This window comes from Pholis gunnellus (assembly GCF_910591455.1).
Source record: "Pholis gunnellus genome assembly, chromosome: 13".
NCBI classification, from domain to species: Eukaryota; Metazoa; Chordata; class Actinopteri; order Perciformes; family Pholidae; genus Pholis; species Pholis gunnellus.
This window is the reverse complement of record NC_136540.1, coordinates 4310488-4328523: the sequence shown is the minus strand read 5'-3', so window position 1 is coordinate 4328523 and position 18036 is coordinate 4310488. Positions and strand designations below refer to the sequence as shown.

Sequence of the window (18036 nt, the reverse complement as noted above, 5' to 3'; positions counted from 1 at the left end):
CACTTCAGAGCCATAACGGTGATACTTACTACTTCAACTAGCAAGTGATCAATATATAGACAACGGTTCCGTCTGTGTGGTTGCACAGTTTGGAGGCCTGGATAATTCCAGGACTCGTGTCTATTTTTGCTATTCACGAGTCTCCGTCACAGTAGGGGGGGGGGGGGGGGGGGGGGGCAGCACAGTCTGTCAAACAAGGATCCCGCGAAGTTGTTCAGGCGTTACGACAAGTTGGCTGCGTTCAGCGCGAGCCGAGGAGATGAGATGGATTCAATCGTCTCTTGATTGATGATGCTGACAACAGCTGTTGGCAAGTTGGCCTGTCAGATGTTCCTGAGGGGCATCAGATGAATAAGACGACGCTCCTGATGATTCGTCACGACAGTGGACACAAAGGATGTATTTCCACACTTCAGTTTACACCCTACAGTCCGGCCCTTTAGCCTCTGCTGGACGTGCTTTAGCCAGCTGCAGGTCAACCTGTTTGTCTCAATGCTCAGTGACCAATGTATCCAGGGACCAGGATGTTCCATTGGGAATACATGTGCGGGCAAATGAGTGGCCACTGGTTCTGTTCGGACTCTTTCACACCAACAAGAGTGAGGGGGAGGACTTTTCATTGATACCGATAGCCCCAATGTGGGCAAAGGAGCCATTGGTTAATGGAGATTGTTCTGCTCCTCTGGAGCCAGCCGTGGCCCCGTTCTTCTGTTGCACCAGGACCGTGTTCCCTGAGAGGAGATATTTCATTATTCTGTCCTCAACTGCAACTCCTCGCCTTCTAAGCCCGGAAAGGTTTAGTTTGAATGGAGTGGGGCTCATTCGTGTGATTGCATGCAAGGGGCCGTGACCACATGCAGGGTTTCTGAAGATTAGAGGTTATTTCACTGCCGGGACAGCAATTCTCATTTTCTCCAGGACGTGATGGATAAAGGAAGAGTCTTTCTCCACGAGCCATCTCCTGACCTGCGAGGTTGGACGTTGCCAAGCTGTGGTGATCAGTCATCTCTACCTTAGATGATCATCTAATGATCTTGACACGTGAAAGTCATCTAGAAGTGAAGTGTACGAAGCTTCACTGCAGAGTTACTGCGAATGACAGTTATTGATGAGCATGTGACAGCAGCTTTGTGTTCATTGTGTATTGAGGTGCACCAATAGATCCATGCTGTATATGCATCAGGCTGTCATGTGGGTTCTGTACATCTGTGGTGATCCACACCGTTGGTTCAGTATAACCAGAAAGAGACCCAGAAAGCTCGAGATAAGTTACCCAGTAACCTCTGTTCTCCGATTTCAAAATAAAAGTCAGCGTTACACGATAATAACCTGGACTGTGGCGGCGCACCGCTGGTCGAATTTGTCCCGCCACAGTTTCATAACAAACCAAAACTATTTTTACACTTCTCAATGACTGACGTCCGCCTCTGCCCGGGGGACACTGGGTGTGGGAGAACCACCGAGTGGGAATGTAATGGTATATTTTTACATAGTATATATATTTCTACTCAGGATATTGTATTCATGCATAAGTAATTTTGCTCTGGACTTCACCGTATCTCTGTTGTGCAGAAGAAGAATTCTCCCTTGCCTGCACCCAAGATAACTAACTGTGTTGTATGAGAACGTTCCAGCTCCAAGGCCGTCCTGCTGCTTGTTTTGGATGCTGGACGTTTGTTCTTCATTGTTGTTTCTCTCAGTCTGAGACCGAATGTCTGTAACCTTGGCCATCGGCCCCCACCTTTGCTCACTCTGTATAAAGAAAGCTTGTTCACTTTTTTCTTGGTTCTTCCTCACTGAGACTGAACGCATTCTGTTGTGATGATTGAACCTTCTCTGCGCAGAGAATAAATATTTAAAAGACAACCTCTGGTTTTCGGTATTCCTTATTTTCAGCATTAAAGACTCACTCAAAGCGGTCATTGGGATATTTTCCACTACAGACCTCCCCTTGATGCTGAGTGGGCCTCGCTAGCCGCATCCCCGCCCCCCCGTGGCAGTGAGCAGCGAATGGATACGAAACGTGTCTGGTGTGAGCTAGCTACTCTCTTGCGTGGTTTTTAGACGCGCGTACAAGTTTAAATATTCTCAACTTTTCGGCGCCAGACGCGGAGTCGCACCACTCGTCAATGTCGCACTTGGCCCAGGCAGCCAATCAAGTAGAGCCATTCTCTCATTGACTTCTATACAACCAGAGGAGTCGACCCCTGCTGGAACATAAAAATGCAAATTTGGGAAAAACCAAAAGGTGTCTCGCTTAAACAGGCTTTTGGTGTAAAACAGGGAGAAAGAGAGTGTGTGTGTGTGTGTGTGTGTGTGTGTGTGTGTGTGTGTGTGTGTGTGTGTGTGTGTGTGTGTGTGTGTGTGTGTGTGTGTGTGTGTGTGTGAGAGAGACGTACAGTATCAATCTCTTTAACGAGGGAGGCGACTGGTTCTGCCATCGTGAGTGATGACATCATAGGCGGAGAAATGACAAAGAGGCTTCTTCCACGAGAGTGTTCCCTTTAATAACTATAAGTTCTCTTATGATCACAGTGCGCCAGGCAGCACGCCACACATCCCCTCCACCCCCCAGCCGCCACAGACAGACCAGCACACCTTCACACGCTGACGTCCCGCGTGCTGTTTGTACAGTGGAACGCTCTATATCAGACAGACAGGGAGGTCTGTATCACCATGTTGTGAGTGTGCACAGGCATAAATACGGGCAGAGCTCTCTAGGCGCTCTTTACATTCCTCACATTCCTTCTTCCATCGCACCGCTGAACCGAACTTAATCACGCCCGTGTTGACAGCGATGGAGGTGGCCCTCCTTCAGGAGAGAGAGAGATCAGGGAAGCGGTCTCTGAACAGCGTCCCCACCACTGAACATGTTAAACGCAGCTCTCGGATGTGTTGCTGAAAGACACACCAGGAGATGCACACTTACCTGCTATTGTTATATCGGTAGATGCGGTGTTTCATCCTTCTGCAGCCCGTCTATTGATCGCTTTCATCCAAGGACGACTGCTGCTTTGTCATTCAAGGTGGCTACTCAAGTACATACGACTTGACTTTTCTCCATTGTGGCGGGCGAAATTCATCATTATTCAAATAATGTCCCACTGCGTGCAATGTGTGACTGTGCCAAGTGAAATATGTCGGTATAGTTTGTTAGCATGAACAATTATTACATAACATGTGGAGATTTGTGGTTCTGATGTTAGGGGGTAAACATTATACATTACTTATTCTGCCTCATCATACACTCTTTGTATCCTGATTTACTGCATTAGAACCTTGCAGCACATAAATGTTTCTGTCTTACCACGATTTAACTTAAGCGTTGTAGCACTCACTGCCTAACTGTTGATCGTTGGAAGAAGTGTGTGACCTACAGCTACAGTACAGCCCGGATTGTAACTCAGTATTAGAGGAAATAGTCCTTATGAAACCTAGACTGAGAGGTCTGATTATTTCAGGGAAACTGTTTCCTGTTGATTTCTTTCATTTCTCAATGCCGTGAGCAACAAGAACAAAATTCATTTTTACATTAATCGTATTCGGGTGAAGGCAAAAAGTCGTTGAGGCACATATTTTACAACCTGGACAAATAAAAGCACATTATTTGTGCTGCTGTACTGGACGTTAAATGTGAAAGGACTTTTTTATTTATTTGAGTTACTGGACCTTTAAACAGAACAAATTGCTTCAGCATGCATCACATAGCATTAGATCAATTTAGGACATTTAGACTGAGCATATGCTCTCCTTTTACAGGGGGCGACCATTTTATCTGCAGGATTTTGAAAATGCTCTACCTCGGAGATGAAGACCTCGCAAAACGATAAATCAAAGCGTGTTCTCGAAGTTAAATGATGCGACTCACTGGCTTGGAACCCGTTATTAGCTGCAGGTGGTTGTTTCTCATTGTTATTGTTTATTAGGTGTGAAAATATTGTGTCAGGCTTATGTTGCAAAAGCAAAACTGAACAATGTTAGTTTTATATTTCACAATTACATTTGTCATTTTGAGACAACTTGGCGTGGACTCTGCCATTGATTATGTGCCAGTTTATGGGTTAATGTGCGAATCCCACTTGGGCTCTGATTAAAACAATGTTCAAACTGCTGTCAGAGCTGTCAAGTTCTATTTTCTTTACTGTGAGATGAATGAACATCCTGCAGATAAACAGTGTTTAGTATTCTCAGAGGCCACAGTACAAAGATTAGAAAGCAGTTTGTTCTAATCTTTAGTATATTTCAGATTCCATCAGTTGTGCTTGGTATTCTGGACAAAGTGCAATTCAGTTGAGCCTGCTTTACATGTAATATATATAATATATATATATATATATATTATATATTTAGTACAAATAAAACATATTGGTTTACAACTGTGGCCAGGAAAACTGCTGCTTCTTATGTTGTAAATATATATATATATTTTTTATTTTAGGTTTGTACAGTTGAAGTTGGGTTTTAAAGATGATTTAATCAACCAGCCTGAAGTTTTAGACGGTTATATTTAGATTTGTTTTTGAATGAGTGTGAATTATGTCATACCCTCTCATCTCCAGTTGAGGGCAGCATTTATCATTGAGGGTGAAATAACCTCCTTTAAATAAGGTTGCAGAGAAAGAAGTGGAGGACGGACAATGAAGAAGATTGTTGTAGAAGAAGAAGAAGAATGCTACCTTCAGGTGCACCTTGTAAACTACTGATTTAGAGATGAGGGTGGTTTTGTGTGCTCAAAGCTTTATGCCAGCAGTAGTAAAACATTTTCTTTTGTATGTTTATTTATAAAATATTTTTACATGGAGTTTCTCTCAAACTAGCAATGAAGAATGCCCATGTGTTACTGACGGAGTTAATATTCCCAAAATGCTTAAGGGCTCAACGATTCCCCCCCAAAAAAATCCAACTCCAAAATATTTAATTCTAAATCACTATCACCTAACTTCCGTTGAGATAATCATTCGTTTACCTGTTGCTCTGGGGCATTTATACGTTTGACAGCCTACAACAACCCCCCCCCCCCCCCCACACACACACACACACACACACACACACACACACACAAATATCTATGGTTAGTTCCCACAAATGTGCCTTAAATTGAGGTTTTTCCCGGTGGTCCATGAAGGCAGCACAGCAAGAGGAAGGAAGGAACCCTGGCAACGCTGTCACAAAGCTAACGCTGTCGCAAAGCTAACGTTAACCGTGTTACTGCTAAGCCCTCTGAATGCATCAGCTTTGTCAACATGCACTTACATGTTTATCACGGCTCTCTAACGTTTAATATTTACTTAATAGCTTTCCTCTGAAGCGCGTTAACGAATTTAAAATGGCTATTTTTAACGAGCCAAGCTAGCAGACATTTTTCTTCTTCTTTATTCGTCGTTGCTACAATCAGTTGAGCTAACTAAACCAAGCTAACGAGTTAGCTTAAAAAGCTAGGGCTTGTGGTGAATGAATATGGCGATTGTGTCTGGTTCCTGTGCCCGGGTGAACGGGTCTAGAAACGGGCCAGTGTCCGTGTCAACCACCGGACAATCTCAGCCCATGATAGCCGTGTGGGAATGGCAGGATGACCTCGGCTACTGGCGGCCTTACAGCGGCCAAGTGAGCGGCCACATCGAGCGGTGTTTGTTGTCACCGCGGAGCCAGAGAGGAGCAGGAGCAGCAGGAGGACCCGGATGTACGAGCATCTGCCTCGGACAATCAGACCCCAGCCTGTCGCCTTATCTCATCGACATACCGAGCTTGAAGCAGTTTCGACAGGACACGGGTGAGCTATAATAACAACAACTGTATATATAGCACCTTTAAAAACAGAGTTTACAAAGTGCTTTGACAGACAAAAGCAGCTAAAGGAAAAGGCAATAATAACAGAAAGCTCAGTGAGACAGTTTATACAATAAACTGAAAAATATAAAACACACATACTAAAATCTGTGCAATAAAACAATTATTCTTTCTGTATAATTAATATTTTAGTTATTGTGGATCTTTTACTTTACTTATATAATCTTTACTGTTTTATTACTTATTCATAATACTTGTTTTGATCTTGTTTTTTTACTATAATATATATATATATATATATACATACATACACACACACACACACACACTCCCCTATGCTGCTGTAATCCTGTAAATTTCTCCACTGCGGGACTAATAAAGGATTATCTTAACTTATCTATCAGATGACGCTAGTTATGTCATTTATACGACTGTTAAATTATTTTGTGTTATTTAACGTTAGCTAACTTTTCCACGTAACCTCTCCATAAGGCGTCACATTGCTGATGCACATTAATATATTGTTTTGATTTCTTTCAGCTCAGCTGATTTGTGTTTACCAGTTTGACTGAAGCTTGTATTACATACATATTGACATGTACTTATAAGGGTACTGGGCTCTTTTCTTTGTTTCAGCCTCACTTTGGGATTCAAGCTGAAAATATGGATTTGTTTTTAACACATAAGGCTTTTTATAATGTAGCTTAAATTTGGTGTATTATGTGAAAAATCCTCTTTTTATTTCCAGGAAAGACCCGGTCCGTACGTCGGTCCCTGTTCGCCCAGTCCTCCGGCCTCGGCAGCGGCGTCTACTGGGAGTGGCTCAACGATGAAGGAGGATGGACTCCATACGAGACTCGGACCTCCATCCTCCTGGAGCACAGCTACCAGGCCCGCCAAGGCACGGCGGACTTGGGCCCGCACGGATACAATTACATAGTGGACCTGACCTCTCTGGCCCAGGTGAACAAAGCGACGGGCTTCAGGCGGCAGGTCCGACGGCAGTGTAACCTCCCGTACCCGCTGGCTTCCTCCGGCCCCCCAGCCATCCCCTCGGCCCCCGCGGCCCCCTCGGGCCCCGCCTGCTCCTGCCAACAGTGCTTGAGCCACAGCAGCACAGGACCCATGCCCAGCCGCTCACGACATTCCTTTTCGTCGGGCAGTCTGAACCGGCCCAGCCTGCAGGTGACGGGAAGGGCCGCTGCGGCTCACCCCACTTCGGTCTACTCGCCGTACCCGAGGAGACCCCTCTCTGTGGGGGGAATGTCCTGGGGCAGCGCCTGGCCTCCACCGGCCTCTGGTAGTCACCTGTCCGCACCGCTCCTGACCGGCTCTACCAGTACCAACGGGCTAAGGTTGGTCCCCAACGTGCGTGTGTGTGTTGGATTGTGGTTTTGGTTTGCAGTGTAATAAAGTCGGATTTAAGTGAAACAGCAGCAGAAAGATGTATTTATGGCTCAGCTAGGTGACCTGGAAGGGATGCATGTCCTCTCCACCCTTCTCACCAGTCTTTCCTGTCGGCCTATCTGTTAAAAACAGGAATGACACAACCCTATCTGTAGCTGCAGCCCTGCTGTGGTATGTTTGTTTTGGCTCAGCTCTCTCCAGCAGTCACCCTGCTCTGTTCCTAATGACACACAAACTCCCTTCAAAGACAAACATGCTGACTGAAGGGCTCTCGTGAATATGCGGTTCACTAGTTTAGTTTAATTTATTTTAGTCTCAGCCTCTGGAAATGAACAACAGGCAGGATGTTCTCCACTAACCCACTGTGCTTTGTGTCTCTTTATTTCTGCAGTGATGCTCACACATCTCAAGGATTACGTCGTCTCATAGACTTCTTCCTTTGTTTTCTTCATTTGCATATTTATTTGTTTTGACCCAGTGGGAAGGTCAGAGTAGTATTTATTAATTATATTAATTAGTATTATTGTCATTTTACAGCGTAATGCTGCGATATGCTAGTGTGATAGACACTTGAATCAATATCAAGAACATAAAGCTTTTTTTTACTACTCTTCATCCTCCTCACAGGGATTTTATTAAACGGTCAGTGAGCTGAAGTCATTATCAGAGACACGTTTCCTGCTATTGTGTCTCCACACTGCCGAGTGATCGAGGATAAAACAGTTACTTTTATGTTATTTGAATGTTTGTTCGCTTGTCTTTTGTGTTCATGTGTTGAGCGCAGAAGAGCACCGACTTTATAAACGGGATCAGTGCTGAAACACTTGGTCAAAGAGTTGATTAGTCGAATGATAAAAAGTAATTAAGTCTTTTGATAGTGAACTAAATAAAAGTAATTTATTAAGAAATGATTAATTTGTGGATTCCATCTTAATTGTAAGGATCTGCTTTTCACAGATTATTGTAAACTTTATACGTTTATGTTGTGAACTCTTCGTCAGACGAAAGAAGAATTTAAAGACGTCACTTTGAGCTCTGATCAATTCTGATGACACTTTTTAGTAGAATAAACTGTGAATCAAGTTATTAAACAGAAAATTATTCTTAGTTTCAGCCCTAAACTGGATTCTGTTTAACGATCTAAATACTCATAATTCCTCATTTATTTTCCGTGAAGGCTGTTTTGCACAGTCAGCAGAACTGTGAATGCATATTCTTTAATATGTCGGCTGTTGAGTCAAGCTCCCATCACGACACTGCAGTCGATGTTAAGCTGTTGATAATCAGTCTCAGAACCTCCACGTTGAGCTGCAGAGATCAACTGAACCGCAAACTGTTTAGATAAGCTATTGAACCGGTTTGAGTAGATTCACGTTTAAAGAGTTCTAGTATCTTCTGTGTTCTTTACTCATTGACGGTAAACTGAACATCTTTGAGTTGTAGACAAATCAAGACATTTAAAGACGACGTCTTGGGTTTTGAGAAACACTTTTCTGACGTTTTATAGACAAAGAACCAAAAGAGAAATGAATCCACAGATGAATTAACACTAAAACTAATTGTTCGTTGCTTTTTTGTCAATAATTTATCACAGTTAATTCACAGGCAGGGTTATTTTCTTGTCAAAACTAATGTCCCCGTATTTGTAAACTGAAGTGGTCAGAAGGTTTTGTTCTCCCTGCTCTGTCCACTGACTGGATGTCTCCTTGTCTCCTTTCCTGCAGTGTCCCCTCCATCTCTGTGCCGCTGAATGGATCCACCAGTGTGAGCTCAGCTCTGGCAGGTAAACGTCTCACTAAGCGACCGTCGCTCTGCACCACACGTTAGTCACATGTTTCCTCTGCACTTGTCTCGTGAGTGTCGGTCTGTTTAGGAACGGACACAAAAGGGGAGAGAGAGAGAGAGAGAGAGAGATTTAACTAACGTCTTCTCTTATAAACCGCTCTGTCAGACTCTGAAACAACAACAACAAGCTAAACAACTCTCCAAAAACAATTCTCCTAACATCAAATACACGACACCTCCATAAGAAGGAAACATTCATTCAGATCATTTGCACTTTTTAAATAACTTGGAACGCTGACGTAGAAATGGATCAGTGATACTAAATATCCTGCGGTGACACAGATGAACCAGCAGCTTCTTCATGTTGTTTCTCTGGTCTCATGTTTTGGGGCTTCCTGTGTCTTCTGGGTGAACTCTGCGCTGTTTGTATGAAGTCTTCCAGCAGCTTCTGTCCTCATGTTTGTTTGTAGCATCCTGGAGGCTTCTGCTCTGCGCTTTAGATTCCTCCAAATTAAACAGAAAGCCGTCTGAACAAAAAAAAACTAATCTAAATCAGTCTTGAAATTATAAATAAATCTGCACGGTAAACCTCAACTTCCACAGAAACTATTTATGATGCTTTCCTGTTCATAACGCTCACTTTATTTTTTGTCATTTCATCACATTTAAATATCAACCAGATGTAATAGAGGATCTGACTGTGTGGTAATACGTGAGAGTTTAACCTCCGACCTGTCTGATGCAGCAGGTGTACTCTGAGTTTATTTTAATAATCATTTTATATTGAAAGTTTTGCATTACGATGATCTATTATTTTACACTATTCTACATGAATTAATCTTCCATCTTTTAATGAACACACGGTCACGTAATGCGTTCATTTCCTTCTAATTGTATAATTTAGAATGCAGTGTAAAGCTGAGTCAGCAGGCAGGCCAGTTGTAATTGTCATAAAATGGCCAAACTTGACATGCAGAGTGAGCGCTCACTTTGGGTCTCTCTGCTGCACACTTCTCAAATTAGAACTGGGTTCCTTGGGCGCGATAAGCCGCCTGAATCAACACAAGGAGGCTGGAGGAGACGAGTGGACCAGGACCTCATTAGTGCACCGCACCGCGACTCAGAGTCATTTAGAACGGAAGGTCAGCCATGCGGCGTCTCCTCCAAATGTACACTTTTAATGAGCAGAGGTCACAAATTAACTGGAGAGCGTCTTGTGATGGGACCACGACACACACACAAACACACACACACACACACACACACACACGAAATCAGCTCTATATTTTAGACACTATACAATAAATACTACTGCTTACTGTTGAGTAGTGTAAATGAATAGAACTTTAAATGGCCGTCAAGTTTGGCTTCTCACACTTTAATGAACATGGACTGGGATAATGACGTTTAAAAAAGGCTCTATTTAAATACATTTCTGCTGCGTATCAAGTCACGCTCTTCCTAAACTAACAGTCGGCCACCAGGGGGCGATCCAGATGTTCTGGGTTCACTTTTGTCCAGAGTTAAGTTTTCGTGATACTCGCGAGAGCGTCCGAGCGTGTTTACGCTCTCTGAGCTGCATTATTCTCCGAAACACAAGAGGACGTACCGGCAAAATGAACCGGCAGAAAGACAAAAAACAACAACAACCTCCTCCAGTGAAAGCAGTGCTGTGTTTAATTAATGTAAAATGAATAGAGATCATCATATTACCTTAAATGTGCATCCTTACTGCTGGGTGTAGAGTTTAGGTGTTGACTTGTGATCAAAAGTGATCAAAAAAGTGAATCTTTTTGCGTGTCGTTGAGAGCTTGTAGTTTTCACTTAGCTCCAGAGACGAATGAAAAACACCGTTACCCATGAATCACAAGAAGAAGAGCCAGAAGAACACTGGGTCAACAGAGAAACCCAGTTTGGGTTTTAACTGGGTTTGTTTTGTGTGTTGCTGCTACATTTCTCATCCCTTTGATTTGTTCCTTTCTACTCCTGCATATTCTCCACCTGCTCTCAACCCTCACCTGCTCCCAACCTTGCCCCGCCCCCATCCCGCCTCCACCCTACCCCCCCCCCCCCCCCCCCCCGCTCCAGGCATGGCCTCCATTTTGATGTCAGCGGTGGGACTCGGCGTGCACTTCACCACTGCCCCCCTCCCTCAGCAGCAGCAGCAGCCGCAGCCGCCTCCTTTCTCGCTTCCTCCTCCTCTCCTCCCCTCAGCCAGCAGGCCCAGCAAGCCCCACAGCAGCAGCAGCAGTTCAGTTAGGAGAGCAAAGAGGCAGCACAGGAGAGGTAGCTTCCTCCACCTCTCTCTCTCTCTCTCTCTCTCTCCATCATCACCTCCATCAGGCTTGAGGAACACTTAATCAGCTCACTTTCATTTGTCTTCTCATGTTCATAAAAAGCTCCACTTTTGTGCCGCTGCAACTGCTTTTTGTGCAACTGTCAAACCAGGAGATACGTCTCACCAACGTGCTCTAAACGGACTCTTTAAATCAAACCTCTGACATGTCGGTCTGCTGCCCCCCCCCCCCCCCCCAATATCAACCTCTTCACTACCATCAATTCCAGCTCTCAAACATGTAACGTGCAACAACCTTCTAGCGTCTGCAGAGTCGCTTCCTTCAGATGTGTAAATGTAGCATTAAAAAAACCTGTGCTGGCCTCCAGACCTCAGATGTCCCAGAAGCCACTGCTGCAGCATAGAGCGGCACAGATAAGTCGGTTAATCAATCAATGGCTAAATAGTTTTGATAATCGTTTAAGTCAATTTTCAAGCAAAAGAAATACCCCAAACGACGATGGTGGCTTGTATCTCAAATGGGAGAATTACTGCACTTGACTGAGCAGGAAGCCGACTTAAATCAACCTTTGGACTGATTGTAGGTTATATTCACTGTAAAACTTTGCATTTATTAAATGGGAGTTTGCTCATGAATAAGTTAATACTGTTGGCCATTAAAAAAAAAACAATTTGGATATTGACTATTCAGCTTTGCTTCACTGCTGCTTCTTTTTTCACCTCCACTCATCGTCTCACACTTAAGACTTGAATTGCTGCTCTTTGAAGTCAACAGACACAAAAGGCATAAAAAAGGTGTTTGTCTGGAAACATCAGTGAATATATATATATACACTATATGTATGTGTGTGTATGTATATATAGATCTTTTTCTCATTTCTCAGCTGGGAGAAAATAGCCTCGTAACCTTTCAAAATATGGAATCAAATGGAGCCGTCTTGTGTAATAAAACTCAAAAAGACTTTTCAACGTTTCGTTAGCTTTCCAATAACTGGTTTCCTAAACAGACGTGACACTTGTGTGTGTGTGTGAATACGGTGGATTCGATACCATGTGGTTCATTCTGTCTTCATGCATTCAAGTTGTCTCTGTGGACTGATGTGTTTGCATGTTTTGCATCCTGTGCTGTCAGAATGTTTAATGATGTTTAATTGGCAGCAAACTGGACTCAGGTCCGTAAGTGAGGTGGCGAATGTTTGACTGACAAGCATTAAAAAAGGAGTTTATTTCATTTTCATTCTCATCACATTCTTTCTGTGTCAGTTTGTTGTAAACACCATTTTTAGTGTGTGGCCTGTTTCAGCTCATTCATCACTTTGTGCTCTCTCCTCTTTTAGCCTCCGCTCAGAGACCCGAGGACGTGATTCAGCGCTACATGGAGGTAGTTGCCGGAGTACAGGATGAGGTAAATGGGTTTGTTTTTCCCCTCCCAGATGTCACAAAAGAAGGTTTATTCGTGCTCGTTTCTAAAGGCAATCTAGTCACAGTGTTTAAGGGTCAAATGTTCAACAGAAAGAGATTTAAGAGTGTTTAAATAGATTTGTTTGTACGGCTTTAGGCCGTTCCTGGCCTTTTGTATTTCGCGAGACTAAACTCATTCCCCGGGTTCCCCCTCAGGACTGCATCATCTGCATGGATCAACTGTCCAATCCCTCCGGCTATGAGACTCAGGCCACAGAGGAGGGGGGGCAGAGCAACCTGCCGGACACCGTGGGGAAATTCATCAAATGTGGACACACCCTGCACATGCTCTGCATGCTGGCCATGTACAACAATGGAACAAAGGTACGGAACCGTCAGCCGGGAAAGGTCTGCGTGGAAAGTACCGCGAGGTTTGACCAAAGCTCGAGACGCATGACAATTAGTGTGACGAGTCTCCAGGGAATAGTTTGACATTTGGGTGAAATGTGCCGACAGGTATTTGCAGAGAGTTAGATCGTTATGTCTGTTCGTTACGTTGGGAGCGCTTAGCTTAGCATAAAGACTGGAGGTCTCCAGAGAGCCACTGCAAACACAACTTCTTGTTCTTCTGTTTTTCACAGATTAAAACAAACAAGAGACAACGTGTTAATTAAAAGGTGCTGTTAGGCTCCCAGTCTTTATGCTAAGCTAACCTCCTCCTGGCTAGCTGCATACATAACGGACACCACGAGAGAGAAATCAAACGTCTCAGCTTACAGAAAAGAAGAAATAATCATCTGTAAAGCTCTACTGTTCAAGTTTCCAAACTACCTCTCTGCTCTCATTTACATCTTGTAACCACAAACTACTAACATATATATTCCATATGTGCACGTTTATCCTAGCAAAACTATGTTCAGGTACAAAGCACATGCATCTCTATATATTCCTTACTGATATCTACGGAAGCCCTGAGAGGCCAGTGAGAAAACCAAATTGGTGTTTTATTGCCTTAAGTCTACGCCTACTTTAGTTTGACAAACCCGTCGTTGTGATTGGATGAGCTTCATGCTGTGACAGGACTGTGTGGATGAAGCATTACGTTGTTAAATTGTACTGGATAGCCAGCTAGCTTGTTGATCCCACCTTGTTTTCATGCTACATTGGTTACAAAGAATGAGCCAAACAGCGGGCTGATGGTGAGCAGCAGCGCTGGGTCTTAATGGTCCCTCCGCCTCACTCCACGCTTTTGTTATATGGAAGTAGTGGTTTTATCTAAAGTGTATGTTTAGTGGGTACATTATAGCAGCCAGGATAATCTTTCAAAACTTTCATTTAAAAAGTGTTTTTCATCTGTGTAACGTGTGGACAAAATAGGTGTCGGGATCATTTTCCAAAGTGTTTGTTGTTGTAATACCCATTTTGGCCACACGAGGCTGAAGTGCACCACTACTCCATGTTCTCAGGCACATACTATTGTGTTTGAGCAAGTTGTGTAAATTAAAAACCTACCCTGGAAGAAAACATGAATGCTTTTAGTCCCATTTAGAACATGGTGCACTTGAGCCTCGTGTGGCCTAAATGAGTATTACAACAACAAACTGATTTCCTGCCTTTTTCACAAAAGTAACTTGGAAAATTGTCAACTTTTTTTTCCACCTTTTGTGAAGTCAAACAGGAGAGAATTTGGATCAGACTTTAAAAAATAGATTTTTTTCTAAGTTGCCTCGTACATGTCAAAACATTGGTATGGTCCTTTTAAATGTCTGGCAATAAGCTCATTCTGACCACAATACGTGTTGTACTGTTTCTTATTGTTCGGGGAAGCATTGCTTGATGAGAACCGAGCTATTGTGACTTGGTGAGGGAGGAGAACACCAAACAAAAGGTCTCATCATTGGATCGATGAGTATTTGATCAGACCTAACCGGGTTTCCATTGATTGGTTGTGTTTGTCCTCAGGACGGCAGTCTGCAGTGTCCCTCGTGTAAGACAATCTACGGAGAGAAGACCGGCACGCAGCCCAAAGGAAAGATGGAAATTTACAGCATCGCCCAGTCGCTACCGGGCCACCCAGACTGTGGCACCATCCAGGTCATCTACAGCATCCCACCTGGTCTACAGGTACGGCTGCACAGCCTGCTACCACCACACCAACTATGTACAGTAAAGAACCAGACAGTCGTTCTGGCTTATCAGTCTTTATTTTAAACAGGAAGTAAACCAAAGCATAAATAATGTTTTTAAAAAGCACCAGATGCCACAATATCTCCTCCTGAACAAACGTGTTAAATAAAGTTAAACATGGCATAATTACTATAAATACTCTTGTCTATTTCAGATATCTGTGAAAAACATTTCCTTTAAAACAAAAACTGGATTTATTCAAGATTACATTTGAAAACATGATGATCAACAACATTTTTTACTTAATGGAGCTTGAACGCATCTTATTGCAACCTCCGTTAGCCGCTAGCTCCGGTATTGAGCCAAACCGAACTGTGCCACCCATCGGCTGCTAACAGCTAACGCTAACTAATGTAGCATTATCAGGGAAACAATAGAGTGATATGAGAGTGTTTAACCACAGGTGTGTAGTACTAGTGTGCACATGTGCAGTAGCGATCGGGCAGGAAACAGCTGAAGAAAATCATTCAGCTACATTAGTGTATGATTTACATCATGGAAGTATTTAATGTGTCTTATGAGGATGAGGACTCTCCTCTCCTTGAACTGATAGTAACTCGTGGAAAAGCTAGACTGAAAGTTTTTCAAATCTTTGAAAAAAGCGTTTTTATAATCAGTGGGAGGCAGTCGGTCCATTTAAAACAAGCGTGAGAGCTGAACATGTGAGATGACTGGAGGTCAGACTACAGTCTGGACTGAAGCTCGTTCAGTGATGAGTTTCTAACAGGTCGTGGAGGCTCAGTGACGACCCTCTTTTGGGAAAACCTCTAATTCCTCCCTGTGTCCCGCTGTCACCACGCGTTGGTATCTCAGATCTAGAGTTACAATAACTTATAATCAGGTTTGTATTGAGCCGGTTATCTCCGAAAATCTAATTATTGTATTGTTCCAACTGGTATTAAACTTAATGTCTTTCCATTCATCAGTCATGTTTGTTCTTCTTCCTCCTCCTCCTCCAGGGCCCCGAGCATCCTAACCCAGGACAGCCGTACACCTGTAGAGGCTTCCCTCGCTTCTGTTTTCTACCCGACAATGACAAAGGCAGGAAGGTAAAAACGCGTCACAGCCGCGACTCAATCTGCACTAAAGACGCTTCTATACACAGATTACTATTTTCATGCTTTCTAGTCATAGCTCTCCGATAATGTTACACTGTAAACAACTAAAATCTGTTTAAATCAACAGGAGAGCTAGTCACGTTAGCAGCACCGCTAACGTATGTAGGCTCCTTCAGTTACATTGTGATGTATCATCAATGATCAAATCGGCGGCAAAAAAGCGCGATCAGGGATCTAAAAGTGATATCTGCTCATGCGTTTAATGAGCCATTACACCCCTGATTAATTAATTAATACATATATTTATTTGATCTAAAACTAGAAGTACACTCTTCTGGTTTTATGCCTCCAAAATATCATCACGTCATCATTTTATCCTCTATAGATGTTTTGTGAAATTGTCATAATTAGCATATTCATTCTTGAGGTTTTTTTGCCAAAAACGTGTTTTGCGAGGTCACAGTCAATCAGCTCATCCTTAATTTAACAGACGGAGAACAGCTTCTCTACCAGACCACAGGCCAACCAATCAATGATCAATAATCAGTCACATGATACTGGAGAGCCTGACACTCTTAACGCTCCACCAGCAGCGTCTCGTCTCTCTGAGGTTAAATTAAGAACATTCTGTTGTTTCCACGGTGGATTAGCAGCTCGTTACGCTGCTATAAATAATCTGATGTGACTCAGCGATAAATGGGATTAAATTATTACAGTCGTGGTTTATCTGCGCCGCCATCGTCAGTGGTCTCTGGTGTCATGCTCCCCGCAGAACGCGGCTTAGGGATCGGACACGCGGGTTCTCCTGCAGCAGCTTTAAAGCACAGTCAGTCCTGAACCGGTCGGATTCTAAAGACCCCATCCCGTCCCGTCCCCCGCACACAGGACCACAACCCGACCCGAAAATCCTATAATAATAATCATGCTCTGTTAGAATATTTTGCTTATACGGCACGTTTAAAGTGATCATTTTAATACAATTTAAATAAACATTTTTAGCTTATTCTCATGTTTACAGTTAGCGTGCCGTAGGAACACCTGATAGAAGCTGCAGGTGATGTAAATGGACACAAGGATTAAAAATGATCATAATTAAAATTTATTTTAGTAGCGTATTTATTAACAAATAAATAAACAATAGGCTCTTCCTCTAACGTCCTCTCCGATGGGAATCAGGTACTGGAGCTGCTGAAGGTGGCGTGGATGCGACGCCTCATCTTCATCGTGGGGACGTCCAGCACCACCGGAGAGCCCGACACGGTGGTGTGGAACGGCATCCACCACAAGACCGAGATGATGTCCAACATGTCGGGACACGGCTACCCGGACCCCAACTACCTGGACAACGTCCTGTCGGAGCTGACGTCTCAGGGCGTGACGGAGGACTGCTTCAAACCTCCGGGCGGAGGCGGCGGAGGAGGAGGAGGAGGCAGTTAGGTCACAGCTGTGAGCTTCTGATCCACCTCTCTGACCTCCGTCTGTTCCTAAGTTCATTCTGCCCAAACGTCTCGAGTGGGCTGAAGGTGTGGAAGCGGTTTAATTCTCCACTACATTCCTGCTCATCACGTATTCCTGGAGACTGAGCTTCATCACTCTGAGCCTCTTTTATCTAAAAACCCTCCACAAACTGGAGGTTGTGTGTGTTTTGTGTTTCCCCGTGTCCAGTGACCATGAACATGGGGATAGAAATCTCTCATTAAGCACTTTAGTTCTGACGGTGCATTTAGCGGAGCTGTGTGATCGTCCCGGTTAAACCCTCTGAACCCCAAGCAGTATCAGGGGGGGGGGGGGGGTCACATTTTTACTTTTTCACTGCAATATATAAAAGTCCTGAACCTCTATGGAGACAGCACAGTGGTGGCTAGAAGTAGAACTAGAACATGTCTTTAGTGCAGAACAACAGAAATCATTAATAAAGTTGCATTTCTTTGATAATTTATTTTGCAACAATTGGAAAACACTGGAATCTATAAACACAACCTTGTTTCCAAGTTACAACAAGTGTTACCAATGTTAGAAAGAACAATGGAGGCTTTACGTATTAAACTATTCACATGTTTCAGCCTCTCCTCTCTGCTCTGTGTTCACTTCCTGAAGTTCACTCAAAGTTTCTCT

General features: G+C 43.6%; 1 protein-coding gene across 2 annotated transcripts; it reads left to right on the top strand.

Moving 5' to 3' along the window:
- The first annotated feature begins 5206 nt into the window (after positions 1-5206).
- dtx2 (deltex 2, E3 ubiquitin ligase) lies at positions 5207-17730 on the top strand. 2 transcript variants are annotated; one of them, XM_079171556.1, is made up of 9 exons: positions 5207-5770; positions 6536-7142; positions 8919-8977; positions 11068-11265; positions 12613-12680; positions 12893-13060; positions 14639-14800; positions 15823-15912; positions 17098-17730. In XM_079171556.1, the coding sequence occupies exons 1-9, from the start codon at positions 5452-5454 to the stop codon at positions 17356-17358; spliced, it is 1932 nt and encodes a 643-aa protein (XP_079027682.1). In that variant the 5' UTR covers positions 5207-5451; the 3' UTR covers positions 17359-17730. The 2 variants fall into 2 exon arrangements, with proteins under 2 accessions (XP_079027682.1, XP_079027683.1); XM_079171557.1 differs by lacking the exon at positions 11068-11265.
- Positions 17731-18036: the final 306 nt, after the last annotated feature.